The 21,867-nt window shown below is 36.3% G+C and overlaps 1 protein-coding gene across 1 annotated transcript in view; it reads right to left on the reverse strand.

Moving 5' to 3' along the window:
- LOC106880038 (uncharacterized) overlaps positions 1-21,867 on the reverse strand; it is a 456,507-nt gene that overhangs the window by 168,312 nt on the left and 266,328 nt on the right. Inside the window, exons 111-123 of the mRNA XM_014929839.2 lie at positions 21,499-21,682; positions 20,768-20,961; positions 18,768-18,956; positions 17,858-17,972; positions 16,352-16,945; positions 15,519-15,748; positions 15,045-15,137; positions 12,162-12,563; positions 9,448-9,524; positions 6,022-6,085; positions 5,457-5,663; positions 3,007-3,118; positions 1,301-1,409 (exon numbers count right to left, since the gene is read on the reverse strand). Of these exons, the coding sequence (XP_014785325.2) occupies positions 1,301-1,409; positions 3,007-3,118; positions 5,457-5,663; positions 6,022-6,085; positions 9,448-9,524; positions 12,162-12,563; positions 15,045-15,137; positions 15,519-15,748; positions 16,352-16,945; positions 17,858-17,972; positions 18,768-18,956; positions 20,768-20,961; positions 21,499-21,682 (2,570 nt within the window). The remainder of the gene's footprint in view (positions 1-1,300; positions 1,410-3,006; positions 3,119-5,456; positions 5,664-6,021; positions 6,086-9,447; positions 9,525-12,161; positions 12,564-15,044; positions 15,138-15,518; positions 15,749-16,351; positions 16,946-17,857; positions 17,973-18,767; positions 18,957-20,767; positions 20,962-21,498; positions 21,683-21,867) is intronic.

The following is a 21,867-nucleotide window of genomic DNA, read 5'->3' on the forward strand; positions in this document are numbered from 1 at the left end:
ATATATATATATATATATATATATATATATATATATGTACACATTGTTAAGTATGTGAGTGTCTGTATACACAGTTAATACCGAGGAATGCTATCCTTGACTCTACCTTAGTGCCTTTGTTTTTAAAATACCTTGATTCTATCAATTCCTGAAAATAATTATACATATACATACATATATGATTATATATAGTCAGACAATAGATGAGAGCTGGTATATATGCTCAGTATGGAAAGCAGAAAGTAGTGCTCAAAGGATTTGAACTCAAACTCTGAATTCTTCATCCAGAGCAAGGCTCACTTCATCAAGAATGGATATACATATAGTTGTCTAAGAATCCATAAATCAGAAAAAATATGAATTTATACACTTGCCAATAGAGATATAAGTTCATTTTGCTCAAACTTACCAATTGCTTTCACACTGGGTTTGGTTAAATAACATCATGTGCTCTTCAGTGATGGAAGGTACTTTTTCTGTATTTACCATCTCTGAAGAGCATGTTGTGTTCTCTTATATCTAGTTATTTAATACGCAGTGTGAATTTAGTTGGTAAGATTTGCTAAAATGAATCTCTAATGCTGTATACAATGACTTTTATGGTCAAAGTCTTTCTAGCCTTGAGTATGCCACCTTTTTGGTATGTCCAGTATAATAGTATTCCTTGTGGCCTTCTTTGATATAAAGCAGAAGCCTGCAGATGATCCCTCTAAGGGGGATTTGGTTATTTCTAACAGTTCAAACAACTGCAGAGAGGCTTCAGTCATTGTAGAGATTTCTCTTGTTGGAGACACTTACTTTATGGCAGTGTCTACAATGCATCCCGTATAGAGATGGATGGCCTAGTTGTTAGGGTGTTGCACTCACAATTACAAGATTGTGGTTTCAATTCATGGATGGAGTGGTGCATTGTGTCCTTGAGCAAAACATCTCACATTGGTCTGTAATAATTTTGAACCTGATGTACAGTATATCGTGCACCTGTTATGGCAACATCAATTTGATGAAAAGAGTGAGGTAATGTACAGCACATCCATTTGATTACTATAAGCAAAAGATTTGTGCAGGTTGTTTAACAATAAATTGCAAAACTGCTTTTCTTGGACTACGAGAGGAGACTACCTTCATATGAATTCCCTCCTATCAATTATAAAACCAAAAATCATTTTGAATTATGAGAGAGAGAGAGAGAGAGAGAGAGAGAGAGAGAGAGAGAGAGAGAGAGAGATTTCAGAAAACACAACTGGTTTTCTAAAATGTTTGGGTTGCATGAAGAAAGGATTTTGAATTTCAAAACTACCTCCAGCTGAGTGAAAACTCTTTGGGTCTTTTTGTTTTAAAGTTTATAATTTTTCCATCACTTGTAAGTAAATCATTTGTTTTGTCATCATCAAATGTTCCACAAAGACCTGAAATAAAAATAGAAATAATTGATTCGCAATAAAAATAATTAATTCATTAAAATGTTTGGTCCTCATACACTGTGTCCTTCCCACCCATCCTTTCCTTCAAAGGTAAATTTGAAATTGTATGCCGTATGGAGTTAATTGTATATTACAGTATATTATATATCAACTGTTTATACAGTATCTTATTATAATATATATGTATGTATATGTGTCGTAAAGTGGGTTCCTGCCACTGGTGTAATGTGTGACTGCCATTATACTGTAGTTGCTGTTTTATGCAAGAGCCATAATAGTTACTAGTTATCAGATACTGCTGTATCTCTTCATACTAATACACTAACTTCTGTCTTAATATCACTGATAGCTCCATAAGACACTGACTAGAACTGTTGACTCTCAACTCTGACTCTTGACCCTCTCTTGATGACCAACTACTGGTGTATTTATAATGGCTCATACCTACCACTTTTTACTGGGAGGGGTATACAGTTTCATTATACAACATCTCCCCTTTTAATTATTTTACTTAATGGCCTCTTTTTCTTTTTTTTTTATATACTCAATATCTTTTCTTCTTGGGGGTCTACTTTCAGGAATTCAGTGTTCTTCCTTTTCCTTTTACACGTAGTTTCGACTTCTTGTAACAGTGTTGGAACCTGAAAAGTATCATATAGCCAATCCATGGGTATTTCTACTCTTGTTAGTTCCTTTTCTATGACTCTTTCCTGAAGCTGATTTCTATATCTCCTTTCCAGTCCATTTCTGCTTCTTACACTATACATCATTCTTCCTATGTATATTACAATTTCTCCTTCTTCCCAGTATTGCTTACCATTTTTGTACATTCTTACATATACCTTATCACCAATTCTAAAGAATTTTGGCATGTCTCTACTAGCATGTATTTTTTCTTTTACTGGTAACAGTTTGGTGAACTTCCTTCTGGTACATTTGGGTTTGGAGTTACCCTGTATACCCTTAAGAATTTTTGGATTGTGACTTCGTCCATGGCTTCCTTATTAGTTCTCTTTAATCTTCTCTTAAAAGTATCTACAAACTGCTTGGCCCTTCCATTTGATCTAGGGTGATACAGTGCTATAGTTTTATGTTATAATGTGAACTTCTCACAGAATCTTTTAAACTCACAGGATACAAACTGTGTTCCGTTATCAGAGACATTTATATCCAGTACACCAAATCTTGTGAACAGCTCATTTAAGAAGTTTATTACTGCATGTGAGGTTGGTCATTTACACCTTGCAGCCTCAGGTCATTTTGTGTAGCTGTCCACTACTATTAAGAAATAATATCCATTTACCGGGCCTGCAAAATCTATATGCAATTGGGACCATGGTACTTTCACTTCTAGTATAAATCTAATGTGTATGCCAACCAATGAGATGTCTTCAGGTGTAAACTTAATAAGTAAACCAACCAGTGAGCTGCCTTTAGGTATAACTTATTATGTGCAAAAGGCAATCAGCAGTCTATTTATAAACAAGATGAGTACAGCAGCCAATCAAATAACACCAGTAATATAATATCTATGACATATAGAAAGAAAGTCAAAGGTCTATAAATAAAACATTTCACTCACCCACAGTGTGTTCAAAATCTGCAGCTGATGCCTTAAACCAAACATTGAGGAAGTGACTGGAACGGCTGTTGGAATTCTGGACAGTAACTTGTCCCCCAGTCGGAAGGTAAACCTAAGGTATGGAAAGCAAATGAAATCATTGAGAGTGTTTTGCTAAGGTAATCTCTATAGATTTTCTAAGTGATGTAAGAGCACTGCTAACACAGTAGAACATGATATTGACTTATAAAACCATTTAATATAGTTTGTAGTATATTGTGGTTGCATAACAAAATACCATGTCCTTGCAAGTCATTGAGAGTGTTTAATGTTTATCTTTTATCTTTTAGTTGTTTCAGTCATTTGACTGCAGCCATGCTGGAGCACCACCTTTAGTTGAACAAGTCGACCCCAGGACTTATTCTTTGTAAGCCTAGTACTTATTCTGTTGGTCTCTTTTGCTGGACTGCTAAGTTACGGGGACATAAACACACCAACAACGTTTGTCAAGCGATGGAGGGGGTACAAAATCCACACACATGTACACACACACACACATGCATATACGATGGGCTTCTTTCCGTTTCCCTCTACCAAATCCACTCACAAAGTTTTGGTTGGCCTGAGGCTATAGTAGAAGACATTTGCCCAGGGTGCCACGTAGTGGTTTAATTTACTTTTCTGGTATAGGTAGGGCACTTTTTTCTAGGCTGTGGTTTATAGATTATATATTATTATTAATTATGTATTATTATAGATTATATATTATCATAGATTATATATTATGTATTATTATAAATTATGTATTATCATAGATTATATATTATCATAGATTATATATTATTGATTGTATATTATTATAGATTATGTATTATTATAGATTATATATTATTATAGATCATATATTATCATAGATCATATATTATCATAGATCATATATTATCATAGATTATATATTATCATAAATTATATATTATCATAGATTATATATTATCATAGATTATATATTATCATAGATTATATATTATCATAGATTATATATTATTATAGATTATGTATTATTATAGATTATGTATTATTATAGATCATATATTATCATAGATCATATATTATCATAGATCATATATTATCATAGATTATATATTATCATAGATTATATATTATCATAGATCATATATTATCATAGATTATATATTATCATAGATTATATATTATTGATTATATATTATTATAGATTATGTATTATTATAGATTATATATTATTATAGATCATATATTATCATAGATCATATATTATCATAGATTATGTATCATTATAGATTATATATTATTATAGATTATATATTATTATAGATTATATATTATGATAGATTATATATTATTATAGATTATATGTTATTATAGATTATGTATTATGATAGATTATATATTATTATAGATTATATATCATTATAGATTATATATTATCATAGATTATATATTATTATAGATTATATATTATTATAGATTATATATCATTATAGATTATATATTATAATAGATTATTATTATATATTATGTATTATAATAGATCATTATCATTATTATAGATTATGTATTATTATGGCTGCCTAACAAAATACCATGTTCCTAAAAAATCATTGAAAGTGTTTTATGTTTGGTTTCTATTCTGGCAAAGGTGGGGCATTTTTTTAGGCTGTGGTTTATAGATGGCACTCTCTCTGCTGTAACCATTTTAGACATTTCTTCTAACATATAGGGACTCTGTGTTGCTATTCTCAAACTGAGATAACATACGGCAATTGGAAAGCCATTGAAATACTTAATAAATTATTTTTGATAATAAACACGAGACATTTATTTGTATCAAGACTGAGTTGAGCATATAAAGTCAACATTGTTGACTTTGTGTGTGTATATGTGTGTGGGGTGGCGTGTGTGTGTGGTGTGTGTATTTGTGTGTGTTTGATGTTTGTGTGCTTATTTCTGTCTCCCTCTGTTCCCTGCTCTTTGAATTTGCCTCTCTCACTCTTTTCCTTGCTCCATATACACATCTATTCTCTCTCTCTTATTTGTCTCTCTTTCTCTCTTATTTCTCTCTCTCTCTCTTATTTCTCTCTCACTCTCTTATTTCTCTCTCTCTCTCTCTCATTTCTCTCTCTCTCTCTCTCTCTAATTTGTCTTTCTCTCTCTTTCTTATTTGTCTCTCACTCTCTCTTTCTTATTTGTCTCTCACTCTCTCTCTCTCTCTCTCATTTCTCTCTCTCTCTTATTTCTCTCTCTCTCTTATTTCTCTCTCTCTCTTATTTCTCTCTCTCTCTCTCTCTCTCTCTCTTATTTCTCTCTCTCTTATTTTTCTCTCTCTCTCTCTCTCTTATTTTTCTCTCTCTCTCTCTTATTTGTCTTTCTCTCTCTCTCTCCTCTTTGCTCTTTAAATAAATAGAAAGAAACAAAGAGACATATATATTTACCATATACTTTCGACCTCCATAAAGCTGTATTATTCTTGTCCCTTCTGTTAGTTCATCGTTTAAGTATAGTTTTACTGTTGTTGAGCCTTTCTTGGTCTTCTTTGTTGCTCCACACCGATCAATTACAATCACATCATCTCCAGACTGAATAGCTACGGCACAATTACATGATGCATGTTTGTTGCAGCTTCTGTAGAAGGTATGTATCTAATGGACAGAAAACAGGTTCATACTTACTAAATGCACGAAGGAGCAAAACCCCTAAATCTATACACTTTATCTAAGACAAATCAGTTTTTGTGAACAATGCTTTGCTGGATGTGCAATGTCAGTATGCATGTACAACTACAGAGGTTCCATTAATGAACATGAAAATAAAATGCTTTAAAAATTTGCATCTCATCCTCCTAAAAAGGACTTAGTGTGAGATTTAATGAGAATTTGGCTGTTACTTCTAGCATATGAAATGTTTTAGTAGAAATTCTTCCATTGGTTCAATATTCAAACGGGTGTTTCATTTTGTAAATTGTAAAATTTTGAAGATATATCTTAGGTAGTTTCTTACCACATAAGGCAGGGTTGTATGCCTATAAAGAACAAATTCCCCTTCGTAGAAGTTGTTATAAAATCTGGAAAAAAAAAAGAAAGAAAAACAATTAGATAAACATTTTAAATGTAAATACAATTTATATAGATAGAAATATATCCTATAAAAGGATAGTTGTTGTTGGCACTCCGTCGCTTACGACGTCGAAGGTTCCAGTTATCTGATCAACGGAACAGCCTGCTCGTGAAATTAACGTGCAAGTGGCTGAGCACTCCACAGACACGTGTACCCTTAACGTAGTTCTCGGGGATATTCAACGTGACACAGTGTGGCAAGGTTGATCCTTTGAATTACAGGCACAACAGAAACAGGAAGTAAGAGTGAGAGAAAGTTGTGGTGGAAGAGTACAGCAGGGTTCGCCACCATCCCCTGCCAGAGCCTCGTGGAGCTTTAGGTGTTTTTGCTCAATAAACACTCACGACGCTCGGTCTGGGAATCGAAACCGCGATCCTATGACCGCGAGTCCGCTGCCCTAACTACTGGGCCATTGTGCCTCCACAATAAAAGGACAAAACAATATACTAAAAGAAACATTTAGTCTGTTTCTTCCATTCCACGAGAATCTTAATGCTTCTCCATTCTTAAGTATGTCACTCTATCTTAGTATGATCTTGAGCTGTTTGGTGCATTTCTTTTGGTTTTCTTGGCTTCTTTTTGCAACTTGAGATAAAAATAACTACTTTGGGAAGAATGTGTACATAATTAAACCTTACACATCAGTCGTTCTTTGGTAAACATGTCTTCAATATTGGAGCTCTTTGCTAACAACAGGATTCTCTTGTTAGGTTTGATTATGCAGTTCTGCCACTTGCTCTCAAGTAGATGCCATAGGTGAAGGTTTCAAGATCCTGTATCTTATGTGTTGAGTCCCGATTTCATATCAATAGATAAAAGCAAGCCTCACCACTACTTTCAATGTACAGCCAGTTTGACATTGATGTCAAAGTCAACCCTTCATACAGAAATGTTATCAAGTTGGCTTAATACAGTCTGTTCTCTATTTGTTTGTCAATTCAGAGGATGTTTGTGATGTAACAACTTTAGAAGTAACATGCTAACATTATATTAACAAATATTAACAAATAATGTGTATGGATGAGGACTGTTGCATAAAGAAGTACCAAGCTCTAATTGTGGTGGGAACTTGTGGGAGGGGTGAACCCAGGAAGATGTGGGACAAAGTGGTGAGAAAGGATCTTTGGATGCTGGGCCACACAGAGGGGATGACAAGGGACCAGAAGATGTGGTGATTTGCTGTACTTGATAAGAAATGTTAAGCTAAGTAAAAATCACTGACTTCCACACATACAGGCTTGTCCTTTCAGGTGCCGGTGCCACTTTAAAAGCACCCGTGCTGGTGCCACTTTGATACATCTGTGCCAGTGTTGCATAAACGCAGTTGTCCCAGTGGCACATAAAAAGCACCCAGCACACTCTGCTAAGTGGTTGGCATTAGGAAAAACATCCTGGCGTAGAAACCATACCACAACTGACAGTTGGCGTTTGAACAGCTCTCTGCTAGTCAGCTCCATGTCAAACCATCCAACCCATGCCAGCTTGGAGAATGAACGCTAAACGATGATGATGAGAATGATGAATATTTGTTGACATAAAAGATATTTGGTTTTGTAATGCCTTTCCTGTGGGTAAGCATGAATAACTGAACCAAAAGCATTGATAGGGGTTTAAATTTATTTAATGCTTGGTCATAGAAGGAAGGAGAATGTCTATGATTTTATTGTAAGGCCCCTGAGATTAGCAGGGGCTATAAAGTGGTGGTGAGGGCTAAAGCATAACTCGTGAAATATACACAAACTGAAGATCTGGCTCAAATATTTGAAAGAGTCTGTTTTGCTAAAGGTATCCAAAAGCCAAATTTATGAAATGTTGGGCAATGGTGTTAACTACAACAGATTAAGTCTTCTGTCAACCAGAAAGGAAATATGCAGTGGTGTGAGTTTCACAATAGGAGTTTTGGGGTTGGTTTTTGACAATCCTCTGTAGTGTCTGTTTATCATCAGATAAACTAGTAACAAATGCATACCTCATACCTCATTACTGTTGAAAATTGAATGAATGATACAAAATCAAACAGATGATAAAAGAATTGATGCTTTAACTGAGAATTAGTAAAAAAAGAAAATATAGCCAAGATTTCATCACAGACACTAGCCTTCTTCAGAGTAGGGGTAAAAGAAACTGAAGCCCTCTAACAACAACTCCTACAAAATTTTGTTACATTCTTTAATAGCTTAAGAAGTTTCATCACAATTTTTGTGTCTCCTTAGTCCTGCTCCAGTATGATTTTCAAATCAGTTTGTCACCACCTTTTATAACTTTTTTCTGCTGGAGAGCTACATAGACAGCAGGGCTACTAACATGTTCTTACAGATATAACAAGTTTAAATAAGAGCCTCAATAAAATAATGCTCCACATCTGAGATGCTGCTGCTGCTGGTATACATATTTGCATTGAAAAATAGGCCATCAGATGTGAAAGTACTCAGCATAAACAAACTCTTCCCAGGTGTATTACCCATACTCTCTCCTGCATTTATACCACTACTTCTCCTTAGAGCTGCCTAACCTAATACTAACACTACTCACACACATGTAATTCACTCATTTCTACTTCTGTTATCACCGTTAGGGAATCAACCCTTACCCTGCAGGTTCCTGAATTAACTACTGGGTTCAGTGCTTCCTGCTCTGAACATCAGCTCTTTGGGATTTCTTCTCAGCTCTGATTTTTCTGCAGTTGTCAACTTCTTAGTGTTTAACCCTTTTGACACATATCTAAGACCCCCACTCTTGGTTTTATGATGCAAATTCCTTGTTTTAAAGTGATCGAAATTAAAACCCCCAGTGAAATTTCATGTTGATATATTTTCTAAACACCAGATTAATAAGGACAAAGATAGTTTTTCTAAATTCTTCCTTATTTTTGAAATTACTTGAAACAAAGGCAGAGAATTTCAGCAGAAATATGGTATCAAAAAGATGAAAGAAATCATTAACCAAATTGATTTCTTTAGTATCAGTAGGGTGAAAAAGGCCACAGTTTCTTTTCTCATGTAGTTCCCAGTTTGGGATCCCCAAAAGGACAATTGAAGATCTGTGAACTTAATTGGATGTAATTATTCAGATCCATATATCTTTTAACTGGGAGATAAAACTGAGAAAATGAAATGACAAACATTCATAAACCTGGGGGCTATGAAAAAATTTATTTAAATAAAAGGAGTTTTTGAGAGAGAATAAAAGATTGAAAAGTGTTGCCCTAAACTAAAGAATTAAGGAAAAAATATACACATAAAAGCAATAAAATTAAATATGTTAATCTCCTCCATGGATGATGAAAATAATGGAATTTTATCGACTTACTTTCCATCAAAGGTTGTCATATGGGGATCATTGATTGATCGGCAAAGGGCATGCTTATCTCGATCTATGATTGTTACCTGATAAAAAAATAAAAAATAAAACAATATAAATAGAAATTATTAATAAATATAATACTTAGAAATTTCAGCTCTTTTCGTGACAGAGGGCTAAACACAGAGGGGAAAAACAAGGATCGACAAAGGGATTAAGTCGATTACATCAACCCCAGTGCGTAACTGGTACTTATTTAATCGGCCCCGAAAGGATGAAAGGCAAAGTCAACCTCAGCGGAATTTGAACTCAGAACATAATGGCAGACAAAATACCGCTAAGCATTTTACTTGGCACCCTAACGATTCTGCCAGCTTGTATTTAGGCAGTGAGTTACATTTTCCAGTGCCCCAATAATTACAGGTATAAAGCTGAACTTGTAATCTAGATAGAGTAATCTGTATGTATGTATGGATGTATATGTCTGTAGATGTCTGTGTGTAGTTTAGAAATGGTGATAAAAATTTGATAATGTGGATTTCTGTCTTCCACCAGACAAAACACTGTGTGGTTTCTTTTATAAATCAGGAAAATCAAAGTGAAAAATCTTTGTCCACAGGAGTTGAACTCAGGATATCCATTTGTAGGGTCTAAGGCAGATGAAGGGACTGTGTCTATTGCTTCTGATGCACCCACCAAGGCTGATAACATCAATGTGATTCTGCTTAAACTGGGGCAAACCAATGACTGCAGCTAAAATCAGTGGGTCAACATTTTGATGAGAAAAGACTGGGTTTGGTTGTTACTTTGGGGCCTGATGAAATTTGGATACAATAAGTGAGTTGAGTTTAAAATATTAATTCAGATACATTAATTGATATCAACACACCACTCCCTTAGTCACTGATACATCACTCCTTAATCAGAAAGATGTCACCCCTTTAGTGAGAGGGGACAATCAGTTTTATGAAACTAAGGTCATCACTGATGGATATTTTATTGACCCTCAAGGAATAAAAGACAAAGTTGATGGCAGCAGTATTTACCCTTTACTCTCTTTTACTCTTTTACTTGTTTCAATCATTTGACTGCGGCCATGCTCGAGCACCGCCTTTAGTCGAGCAAATCGACCCCAGGACTTATTCTTTGGAAGCCTAGTACTTATTCTATCGGCCTCTTTTGCCGAACCGCTAAGTTACGGGGACGTAAACACACCAGCATTGGTTGTCAAGCGATGTTGGGGGGACAAACACAGACACACAAACATATACACACACATACATATATATATATATATATATATATATATATATACATATATACGATGGGCTTCTTTCAGTTTCTGTCTTCCAAATCCACTCACAAGGCTTTGGTCGGCCCGAGGCTATAGTAGAAGACACTTGCCCAAGGTGCCACGCAGTGGGACTGAACCCAGAACCATGTGGTGTGCAGACAAAATCTAACTACACATAACTAAATGTTACAAAGCACTACAGCCAGTTGTACCAATTCTGTCAGTCTAATCCTGCAATTTCTTAGAAATGATGATTTCTAAATAGGCACAAAGCCTATTTGGCCACATCTGCAAGATGAGAACCAGAGGGCTACCGCACCAACTTTTATGGTGGCAGCAACTCACACACAGAAGAATCCAATTTGCACACCAAAGAAGATATGGGTGAAACAAACTGAGGAAGAACTGAGGTCACAAGGTCTTGACCACAAGCATGTTAAGGCTTTAGGAAAGTGGGTTATACATCATTAGATGTACACCTGACTTTCCTATATTAAATTAGGAATTGAACGGAACGCAGAACTCCAAACTATCAACACAAACAACATTTATTCAAGGTGGAAAATATACATCTTTAATCTTGTTTGTTGAGACGTCTTCGGTGTGTGAGAACATGGTTGTTGGGACGTTGGTATATTGATGTGAGCTGTCTAGCGTGAGTTCGAAAGATGGAGAGACAGCTAGACACGTCCTTGCTCAATTGCTGGCCAGCAAGAAAGAGATCGATCAAAGCGGGAAAGCTTGGATGTTGAAATCCACGCATGCGTGGCTAAGGATGCAGCAATGGCGACTATGCCTTTTTGGCGCCATATGACGTCACTACAAGGCCAATGCCATGGATCGAAAAGCATGAAATAACATCACCACCAGATTCTCTCATCTAGTGGTACCGACAGTAAAGTATTGATTGAAAGGACAACCTCCGCATCCAGTCACCAGCTATGGATTAAATTATAATAAGACGGTGAAGAGGAGGAACTATATACACAGCTAAACCACATGCAGTTATTTAAATAAATTTATTTCTCAAACGCGTGATAATGCTATAAATAGTGTGATCAGGATAAATTATCTATTTATTGCAGAAAAATACACTACTGGCCAGCCATGAGACTCGAACTCACATTTCTATTTATAGCATTATCACGTGTTTGAGAAATAAATTTATTTCTGTTCTTACAATACATCTCAACACTTCTAAAAAAGAACAAACTTTGTTTGCTTACTTTCATCGTAAAGTTATTTAAATGTTTTTTGCTATGTATTATTTACTACTCTTTGCAAGGACAGATAAATAAATCTCTCTCCATGGCCACCACCCAACAAAGTGGCTGCTATACCTTTCTCAGATCAAACCCTTCTGCCTTAAATAACAACAACAAAAGCAAATAATGAAAGAAAACAAAAATAAAAACAAAAAATGGCTTACTTTTGTGCTACCCAATTCCACAGATGTTTCTACAATACTGTTAAAGAGTATTTCAATAGTCAAAGTTACTTGTCGCTTCTGATTCTTGTCACTAAGTCCATCTATCGCTGCTTTTACAGGAATATGCATGGTATTATTATGGCCTTTTGTATCAAAGTTGTACTTGCAAAAGTTCTCTTCGTTTTCCAGATTTCCTTGCCAAGCAAACACAGCTTGGGTAATTGAAAGTTTGTTGGAACACTTTAATTCTGAGGATTTCTGTTCAATAACTGGTACTACAAGAACTTGACAGTACTGTTTACGGTCTTCCGTACGACATAAGAGACGCGGAGGAATGGTGGAAAAGACTTCAATGAAACCAGATTTTCCTCCTTCTTTGATGGTTAAAGTTTTTGTTTTTAGCTAAAGAGAAAGAGAGGAAAAACAGAAGATATATAGAAGCAAGGACATTATATTTTCAGAATGTATAAATTTACTAAGCTTTGCCCCAGTCTGGCCACAACTGAATGGCTGAAAGGAGCAAAAGAGCTACATATATATATAAACATAAGTATATGTAAATATGTCTGCATGATTTATTCTTTTATTCTTTTACTTGTTTCAGTCACTTGAGTGCAGCCATGCTGGAGCATCACCTTGAAGGGTTTCAGTTGAAAACAATCGACCCCAGGGCTTATTCTTTAAGCTTAATATCAATTTATTCCATCAGTCTCTTTGGCTGAACTGATAAGTCACTGGGATGTAAACACACCAGCACCAGTTGAGGGACAAACACAGACACAAACACACACACACACACACACACACACAATGGCTGTCTTTCAGTTTCCGTCTACCAAATCCACTCACAAAATTTTGGTTGGCACGAGGTTATAAGAGAAGGCACTTGTCCAAGGTGTCAAACAGTAAGGCTGAACCCAGAACCATGTGGTTGGGAAGCGAGCTTCTTACCACACAGCCACACCTGTGCCTATTTGTTTGATTTGTTTTTCAAATAAATAAATTTAAATGCAAACAAATTAAAACAAGTAAAAACATCAATATATTAGGCCCCCAAATTCCATCTCTTTCCATTCAAGAAAACGGTTTTAAACAATTTTAAAACTTCAAAAACAATAGCAGTGATAAGTTCATTTGCTGGCAGAATTATGAAATGGTCATGCCAAGGACAAATATCCAGATGAAAGAGTAGGATGAAAGAAAAGAGAGAAAGGACCCCCTTCATTCATGAATGGCCATGGGATTACACCTAGAAAGCTGCCTTCTGAGGTACAAGTCTGGGCAAGGTTGTTTATGGAAGACCAGCAGTCGTCCATGCATACCAGCCTCCCCTCTCCATGCCACTATTGTTACCCAAGGGAAAGGCAAAGGCCAATATAGCTTGGCACCAGCTGAGTGAACTGGAGCAATGTGAAATAAAGGACACAACACAGCTTGGTTTGGCCATTGGACTCCCTACTTCATGAATGCAAACTTGATGCTCTAACCACTGAGCTATGCACCTTCTACATACAATAACAGGCACCATGTATGCCAAGATGGCCTTTCAATCTTAAAAATCCCTTCAACAATAGATCAGGGTTTCTCAATCATTTTTTGCATATAGAACCCTTTGATTCCTATTTTACTCTAATGCTCACCCAACCCCTGTTAAAAGAGATTATTCTTTTACTCTTTTACTCTTTTACTTGTTTCAGTCAGTTGACTGCGGCCATGCTGGAGCACCGCCTTTAGTCGAGCAAATCGACCCCAGGACTTATTCTTTGTAAGCCTAGTACTTATTCTATCGGTCTCTTTTGCCGAACCGCTAAGTTACGGGGACGTAAACACACCAGCATCGGTTGTCAAGCGATGTTGGAGGGACAAACACAGACACACAAACACACATATATACATATACATATATACGACGGGCTTCTTTCAGTTTCCGTCTACCAAATCCACTCACAAGGCTTTGGTCGGCCCGAGGCTATAGTACAAGACACTTGCCCAAGGTGCCACGCAGTGGGACTGAACCCGGAACCATGTGGTTGGTAAGCAAGCTACTTACCACACAGCCACTCCTGCGCCTAAATTTTTATTATTAAATATTACTAGGAACTGCATTGAAAAAAGGTTAAAATACTTTATGCGTCATACAAGTATAACCAATTTATTGCTCATAAGCTTTAACACCAAAACCTTACATGAACCCCCAAGGGATCATATGGACTCTGGCTGAGAACCACTGCATCGGATGAAAGGTGTTGAATGACAAAATCATTAGAGCATCACATAAAATGTGTTGCAAAATTTGTTTCTATGCACAACAATGTGAGATCAAATCCTGCTGAGGTCTGTTTTGCAGTTCAGCTTTCTGGGGTTTATAAAAAGAAAAGAATGTATTAACTGAGTGCTGAAGCAGCCCCCCCCCCCCAAATTCCCTACCTGGGTCTTTCACTAGATCAAGGGTAGGTTTAAGGTTGAGGGAGTGTCTCTATCACCTGATGACCACATAGGCCATTAAAACACAATGCATGTTACCAAATCAGCCTTATTTCTGAGTGACAGCCATAATTCAGTGTTAGATCATCTTGACTCTGAGTGATGCAAGAGGCAACTGGTCGGCAATAAAGGACAACCAGCTGCAAAATACTATCTCATAAAGCCCTAACCAACACATACCAGCAGGGAAAAGCAGAAAAACAACAAAAACAGCAACATGATGGAGGTACTGGTGATAGTAGTGATGATAATGATGATGACTGTATTGGATCATGTGGAAATATTGATTAGTGTCTTATACCAGAGAAGAGCTAAGTATTGCACATCAAGAGACTTCCCCTTTGTTCTAGAGGGTTTTTAAGGTATTTGACTATTATTTCTAATTACAGAAATACTTACCCCAAAGAGAACATCTAACATTAAACTCTTTCTCCAAAATGTTTTTGTGGCTGCACAGTTAGACTTCACACAAGCAGAAACTTGGCAATAAATCTGTTGATAAAAAAAATAGTTAACAAATTAATTGATCATAATTAGAGAAACATGAATGATTGACAAATGTAATTAACAAATTAGTTGATTGTAATTATGAAACTGAATATTAAAAGAAAAAGAGAAAATTACTGTTTAACCCTCCAACATTTAAACCAACCATATCTGCCCAAATATTGGATCTGTTCAAACTGACCAGATCCAGCCTTTCACATTTACTCTACAATGTCATTCTAAAGAGAAACAATCACATTACCAAAATCTCAAAGTTATGAAATAGTCCATTATTCATTCAAAACAATGTTTATAAATTAGTATTTGAGCAATCTAAATACTAAAGGGTTAAATATAAGCCAGGATATTTCTTATTCATCAACTCACTTTGTCTCTGAGCTTCAGCTGTTTCATACTGGATTCATTAACTGAGTGGAAATACTGGCCATCTGGTAAAACTGATGAATCAGAAATGATAACATCATTCAAGCCCCACTGCACGTAGTAATGGAGATTGTCATGTGCAAGACGTTGAAAATTACAAAAGGCTGTAATAACATCTGCTTTTTCATTGTATTGGAATTTAATTGTTGGCCGTTCTGGGAATTTTAGGGGCTCTGAAAATAAGAAAGAAAAAAAGAAAAGAATTGAAGAAATGTTCTTTTCACATATTTACATCATTGAAACACTGATTATATTTTTTGAAACCAGTCTATCTCACCCCATTCCTTTCTTTTTTGTGCCACAAACACCCCCCCCCACACACACACACACACATCTTCAAAAATGTTTTTATTAAAACTTCATTGAATTTTCCCCGCAAGAGTTCTAGATACAGAGTAGAGCTATTCTTTCTTCATAGTTTGAAGATAAACTACCAAGTGTCTTTCATCACACACTACTTTCACTTGCTACTTTGTTATGCCCAACCATTCTGAAGTCCCTTACCATACCAAAATACTCAAAATATCGCCAAGCCCCACTAGCGGGGCTTGGTAATCAGCTAGAGATCAAGTGTTGAATTGAATCAGTGGAGGGAAATTTAAATCCAGATACGACAACCATATTTTGAGCTTTCTCTCACTTTCCCTTTCTCTGTACATATGCAGATATATGCAGATGTACGTACATACATACATTCAGGCATACAAATATACAAACATACATGATGATCCATAAAAGCTGATAACATCTAAAAAGGTAGTATGAGAATGCCATACCTGTGAACACATTTAGAGCCTTAACAATCTTTATTTCGGCTGTAATTATTCTCCAGCTCCCAGTGGTGAAGTAACTTTTCACATTCGCGGACCCAATCAGTATCTTTGAACTGCACTGTAACTTCATGGTTTTTAGTAATGTATACACCTTTGTAGAAGTTTTCATCTTCCCATCAATACTCAAAGAGAAGCCAAATTGTTCACTCCAAGAAATTTGTACATCAATAAATTTTTCCTTTAGAGATATAGGTGTAGATATGAGCCATTCTTTCTTGATAGTTTGAAGCCGAACTATCAAGTGTCTTTTATCATACATTACATTCAAACCACACGTGTCCTTTTCTGTTGTTATAATGTATGAAGTTTTGTCAGTTTTATGAAGCTTCAAATAGAAGGAGAAGGTTACTCCTAAGGGACAATGTTCTGGATTTAACAAACATTTTGGTAACTCGGTAAGAATTATCCATTTTATTTTTCCATTTATGGATAATGATGGCTCACCAAATGGTCCTTCAACTATGTTCAACTGATGTGAGAAATTTGCTATTATTAAACTTTTATTGAGAACCTTCTGGAATATTTTTATGTCGGTTTCTGCAGAAATAAACAGAATTTATGTTAAAACAATAATAAACAGAGAAAAGAAAAAAAAACAATGGGATGTATAATTACTTAATATATTTATCAAATATCATAATTAATCAAATTATAAAAGTTATTTCATTGTCAAATTATGAATTTCTAATATATCAAAGTGCAAAGTGATGTGATTTATGGGATTGTAAAATGATCAATTTATAAAAAGTTTTCCATTTTCTCAGATTATGGAGAGACAGGCTCTAATCTTCTGATTCAACTAAGGAATCTAGGTTTCTAAGAGGTTATTCTGTTGCTGGTACAGTCTGTAACACACAACGAGCTGGCACTCCGTCGCTTACGACGTTGAGGGTTCCAGTTGATCCAATCAACGGAACAGCCTGCTCGTGAAATTAACGTGCAAGTGGCTGATCACTCCACAGACATGTGTAACCTTAACGTAGTTCTCGGGGATATTCAGCGTGACACAGAGTGTGACAAGGCTGACCCTTTGAATTACAGATACGACAGAAACAGGAAGTAAGAGTGAGAGAAAGTTGTGGTGAAAGAGTACAGCAGGATTCGCCACCATCCCCTGCCGGAGCCTCGTGGAGCTTTAGGTGTTTTCGCTCAATAAACACTCACAGCGCTCGGTCTGGGAATCGAAACTGCGATCCTATGACCGAGAGTCCACTGCCCTAATCACTGGGCTATTGCGCTTCCACATCAGACACAACACCTCACCAAGAAAGGGTGTTCAGCCATAAAAAACTATGCAAAAACAAACACAGAAGTCTGGTGCAGTCTTCTGCCTAACCAGCTCCTGACAAACAATATAACCCATGCAAGCATGGAAAACAGATGTTAGATGATGATGATAATGATGAAGTCTTTTGAAGTGTTAAATTCATGTTATGACCTAATACTTACTGTTAATAATGGACCAGCTATTTGGTAACTTCTCAGGATAACAAACATTGGTAAAATTGGTGACATCCACATATCCCCGAGGATAACACTCCTTGTTAATAGTGCAAATGCTTTTCTGGAATAAACAATTTTGTATCCAATATAGCAACAATTAAAATTAAATATGACTAAAGAGAACTACATGCAAAAAAATTAAACCAGTTTCTCTTTCCTGTATCCATTAGGCAGGGAGTAATCTTAAGGCTCACCCCCTAATCTACCTTTCTACATTGTGTCTATTACGCAAAGACAATTCCTCTCTCTCTGCCATATCTATTCCCATGTGGTGTAATGATTTGATAAACATAATTTGTGGAGATTCAGGTTTTCCAGGAAAACTTGGAATTGGAAGTGTGACTACTTTGTTATGTCCATATCTTTTATTCTTCTACTGAATTCAAGTGTGTAGCTACTTAAATTAACACAAATACTGGTAAGTTAGTATTTATTTTATTCACCTGGATGACAAAAGACAATGTTGAAATAGGTAAGATTTGAAAAATTTTCTCACAGTGTTACACAAACCGATAATCAATAAACAGAGTTGAATTAATCAATACACAGTTATAGCAACACCTAAAGAAAATCATAAGAATTTATCAATCATTGACAATTTTATCAGTTATAAAAGTATTGCTATTGTCCTTTCTGATCAACAGTATAATGCAAATATGATTCACCTTTATCACCATCGTTGGCCAACATGCCATGCTTGTAAAGACCTGTTGAACTGAGTGAAATCATTGTCATGGCTGATGCTGGTACCTTCTGACTGGCACCTGTGCTGATGGCATGTAAAATTCACCATTCAAGCATGGCTGATGCACACAAATACAGAAAGAGAAAAGTGAGTAACTGAGTGAATACTTACTTTGGTAATACATTCAGTAACTGTACAATTTGAGAAACATTTGGAGTCATAGAGAATATAGACCAAAGCGTTGCTCCAAGTGATACCATTGTTACTGACAGACACATTGTAGGCACTCGCTGGTGGCACTTTGCAGTAGATACTTTGGGTGCTGAGTAAAGTTCCTTGGGTATAAAAAGATTTACCATCCTGAAATGGTGGAAAAAACAAGTTTTATATAAAGAACAAATATAAAAATTTTTGTGTTCACTGTTGTTGTTAAAGCCTGGGGTTACCAACCAGGTCAACCATCAGCCTTGAGACCTGGGGTCAAAAGTGTCTTGATGATAACCTTGCCAAAACAGTGCATCTAATGTGTATTTCATTTCTGAACTGGAAGTAATGAAATTTGAAGGAAATTTTGCTGGTATTTCTAGCAGATCAAACAAGAAATAATAAGTAACAAAATACTTAAAAGGCGTTTTTGGTGCCTTGTCATCGTTAGGATTGTAATTAAGTGAGATGATGATGGTGGCAGTGATAGTGATTTTTGCTCATGCTGATGGCAATGATGATGATGATGACTTTGGTTTGTTACTGTTGTTGTTATAAGTGTTGCTGGTGGTAATGAAGACAGTGATACTGGTGAGGTTGTTGCTGTTGTTTAATGCAAAATCAGCCTTGATCAAGCAAATCTATGACCAAAGACATTCCAACCGAGGCCACCCTGTCCTAGAAGTATGTGAGGAACCACATTATCCTAGATGTACTTGTGCAGTGTACCATTTTCTTAGTGTGTGATTCAAAAGAGATTTCACTAGTATTTCTAGAGGGCCGAGTAACAACATGGAGGTACCTAAAGTACCCTTCAGTCCCACATTCACTAAAACCACCATTGCAACATCTTAATCATCATCATCAACAATGTCGTCATCGTCGTCATCATCATCATCATAACCACCATCTCTAACAACAACTTTTTTGTTGTTTAGCCTTGAGTAAAAGAACCAATGATCAAAACATTCCAGTGATGACCATCCTGTCTATCTTAATCAGACTACACTGTCCAATGGATCCTTCCTTTTTTTGTTTTTAAAGAGAGTAGGGGTGTGTTTCAAGGGAGATTTTGTTGCTGTTTATGCAGGTTGAACATGTATGTAAGGCACCCTTGTTATTGATGATGATGATGATGATGATTAGCTCTCAAGAAGCTATAATGACTGTTGGGCTTCCTTAAACAACCTTGCCCAGACTTGTGCCTTGAAGGGTAACTTTCTAGGTGCAATCCTATAGTCATTCATGACCAAAGAGGGTCTATCCTTTTACAAGAAAGGTTCTCTTGTTGTTGTTGGCACTCCGTCACTTACAACGTCGAGGATTCCAGTTGATCCGATCAACGGAACAGCCTGCTCGTGAAATTAACGTGCAAGTGGCTGAGCACTCCACAGACACATGTACCCTTAACGTAGTTCTCGGGGATATTCAGCGTGACACAGTGTGTGACAAGGCTGAGCCTTTGAATTACAGGCACAACAGAAACAGGAAGTAAGAGTGAGAGAAAGTTGTGGTGAAAGAGTACAGCAGGGTTCGCCACCATCCCCTGCCAGAGCCTCGTGGAGCTTTAGGTGTTTTCGCTCAATAAACACTCACAATGCCCGATCTGGGAATCGAAACCGCAATCCTATGACCGCGAGTCGGCTGCCCTAACCACTGGGCCATTGCGCCTCCACTAAAAGGTTCTCTATAGTATGACTAAAAAGCACCCCACCTCTCAACTTTGTGGAGCTACCCCTCTCCTAAACAGTTTACATGATATATGTCTGAAGCCAGAGCAAAGTAGGTTGAAAGCAGATCCACTTGATAATTTCAATATCATATTACAAAAATCAATATAAAAATGCTTAAATATTCATTTTAAATAATTTTCAGTTTTTAAACAAAAAAGTTTTTGCTGCTAAACGTATCCATTGCAAAAATATTAAAAGAAAACCGAAACTAAAATACACAGATTTGATACATACCGCGGAAGAGATGAAGCGACATGTGAGATTAATTTTGTCTGTGAAACCTTCTCCAGAAATTTGAATCCTATTCTGACATTTTGGTAGATTGATATCACAGATGTTCCCACCTTCAATGCTATCCAGTTTTGGAGGAACATTCTTTTTAACGGAACAAGTTTCTCCAGTGTAATCTCCAGTACACACACATTCTCCTGAAGAAAAAGAAAAGAAAAGGAATGGTTCATGTAGTTATGCAATTGAAGTTACAAGTCTATGTAATTATTATCTTGTGTGTGTTTGTGTGTGTGTGTGAGAGAGTGTGTGTGTGTGTGTGTGTGTGTGTGTGTGTGTGTGTGTGTAAAACAATGAAACAAATTACAAACATGCTGCTCTAATTATGTGTCATGTCTTCTGATTTCTTCTGACAAAGCCAACGATGGCCATCCAGCTTGACTCTGTCTAATGGTCTCAATAAACCTTACATACATGTAACATCCTGACTTACTGTTTTACTTCATGTAATATCTATTTCAGAGACAATTTTTGAAGCACAGTTTTCAGGCCTTCATGTTCTTCTTTCACTTCTGACACTGGGTCCATGTAATCGGCTAGCCCCCCCACCACCCCGGCCATCCCCTAAATTTCAGGCCTTGTACCTATAGTAGAAAGGATTATTAAACAAAAGTTCTCAATATAAGACACTGAAATGACAAAGGAAGACATTGTGACAGTCTGTAAAATAGATTTACCTTTCACACATTCACCATTTCCATTGCAATCATCAGTACAAATTGTATCGACAGTGTCAGGTGGCTGGCTGGTACCACTGATATTATCCTTCTTCCAATTATCAGTGTCTGTCTTCAAAAGATTCTCACACTGTGCTTTGATGTCTTCATACATGGCCTCTCGCCAACCTAAGTTGTCTGTCATCTGAAAAATAGTAATAAAAGAAAATTAAGTATCACCATTACCATATCACACACATGGCGAGCTGGCAGAATCGTTAGCACGTCAGGCGAAATGCTTAGCGGTATTTCGTCTGCCGTAACGTTCTGAGTTCAAATTCCGCCAAGGTCGACTTTGCCTTTCATCCTTTCGGGGTCGATAAATTAAGT

The sequence above is a fragment of the Octopus bimaculoides genome, chromosome 22, assembly GCF_001194135.2.
Source record: "Octopus bimaculoides isolate UCB-OBI-ISO-001 chromosome 22, ASM119413v2, whole genome shotgun sequence".
NCBI lineage: Eukaryota > Metazoa > Mollusca > Cephalopoda > Octopoda > Octopodidae > Octopus > Octopus bimaculoides.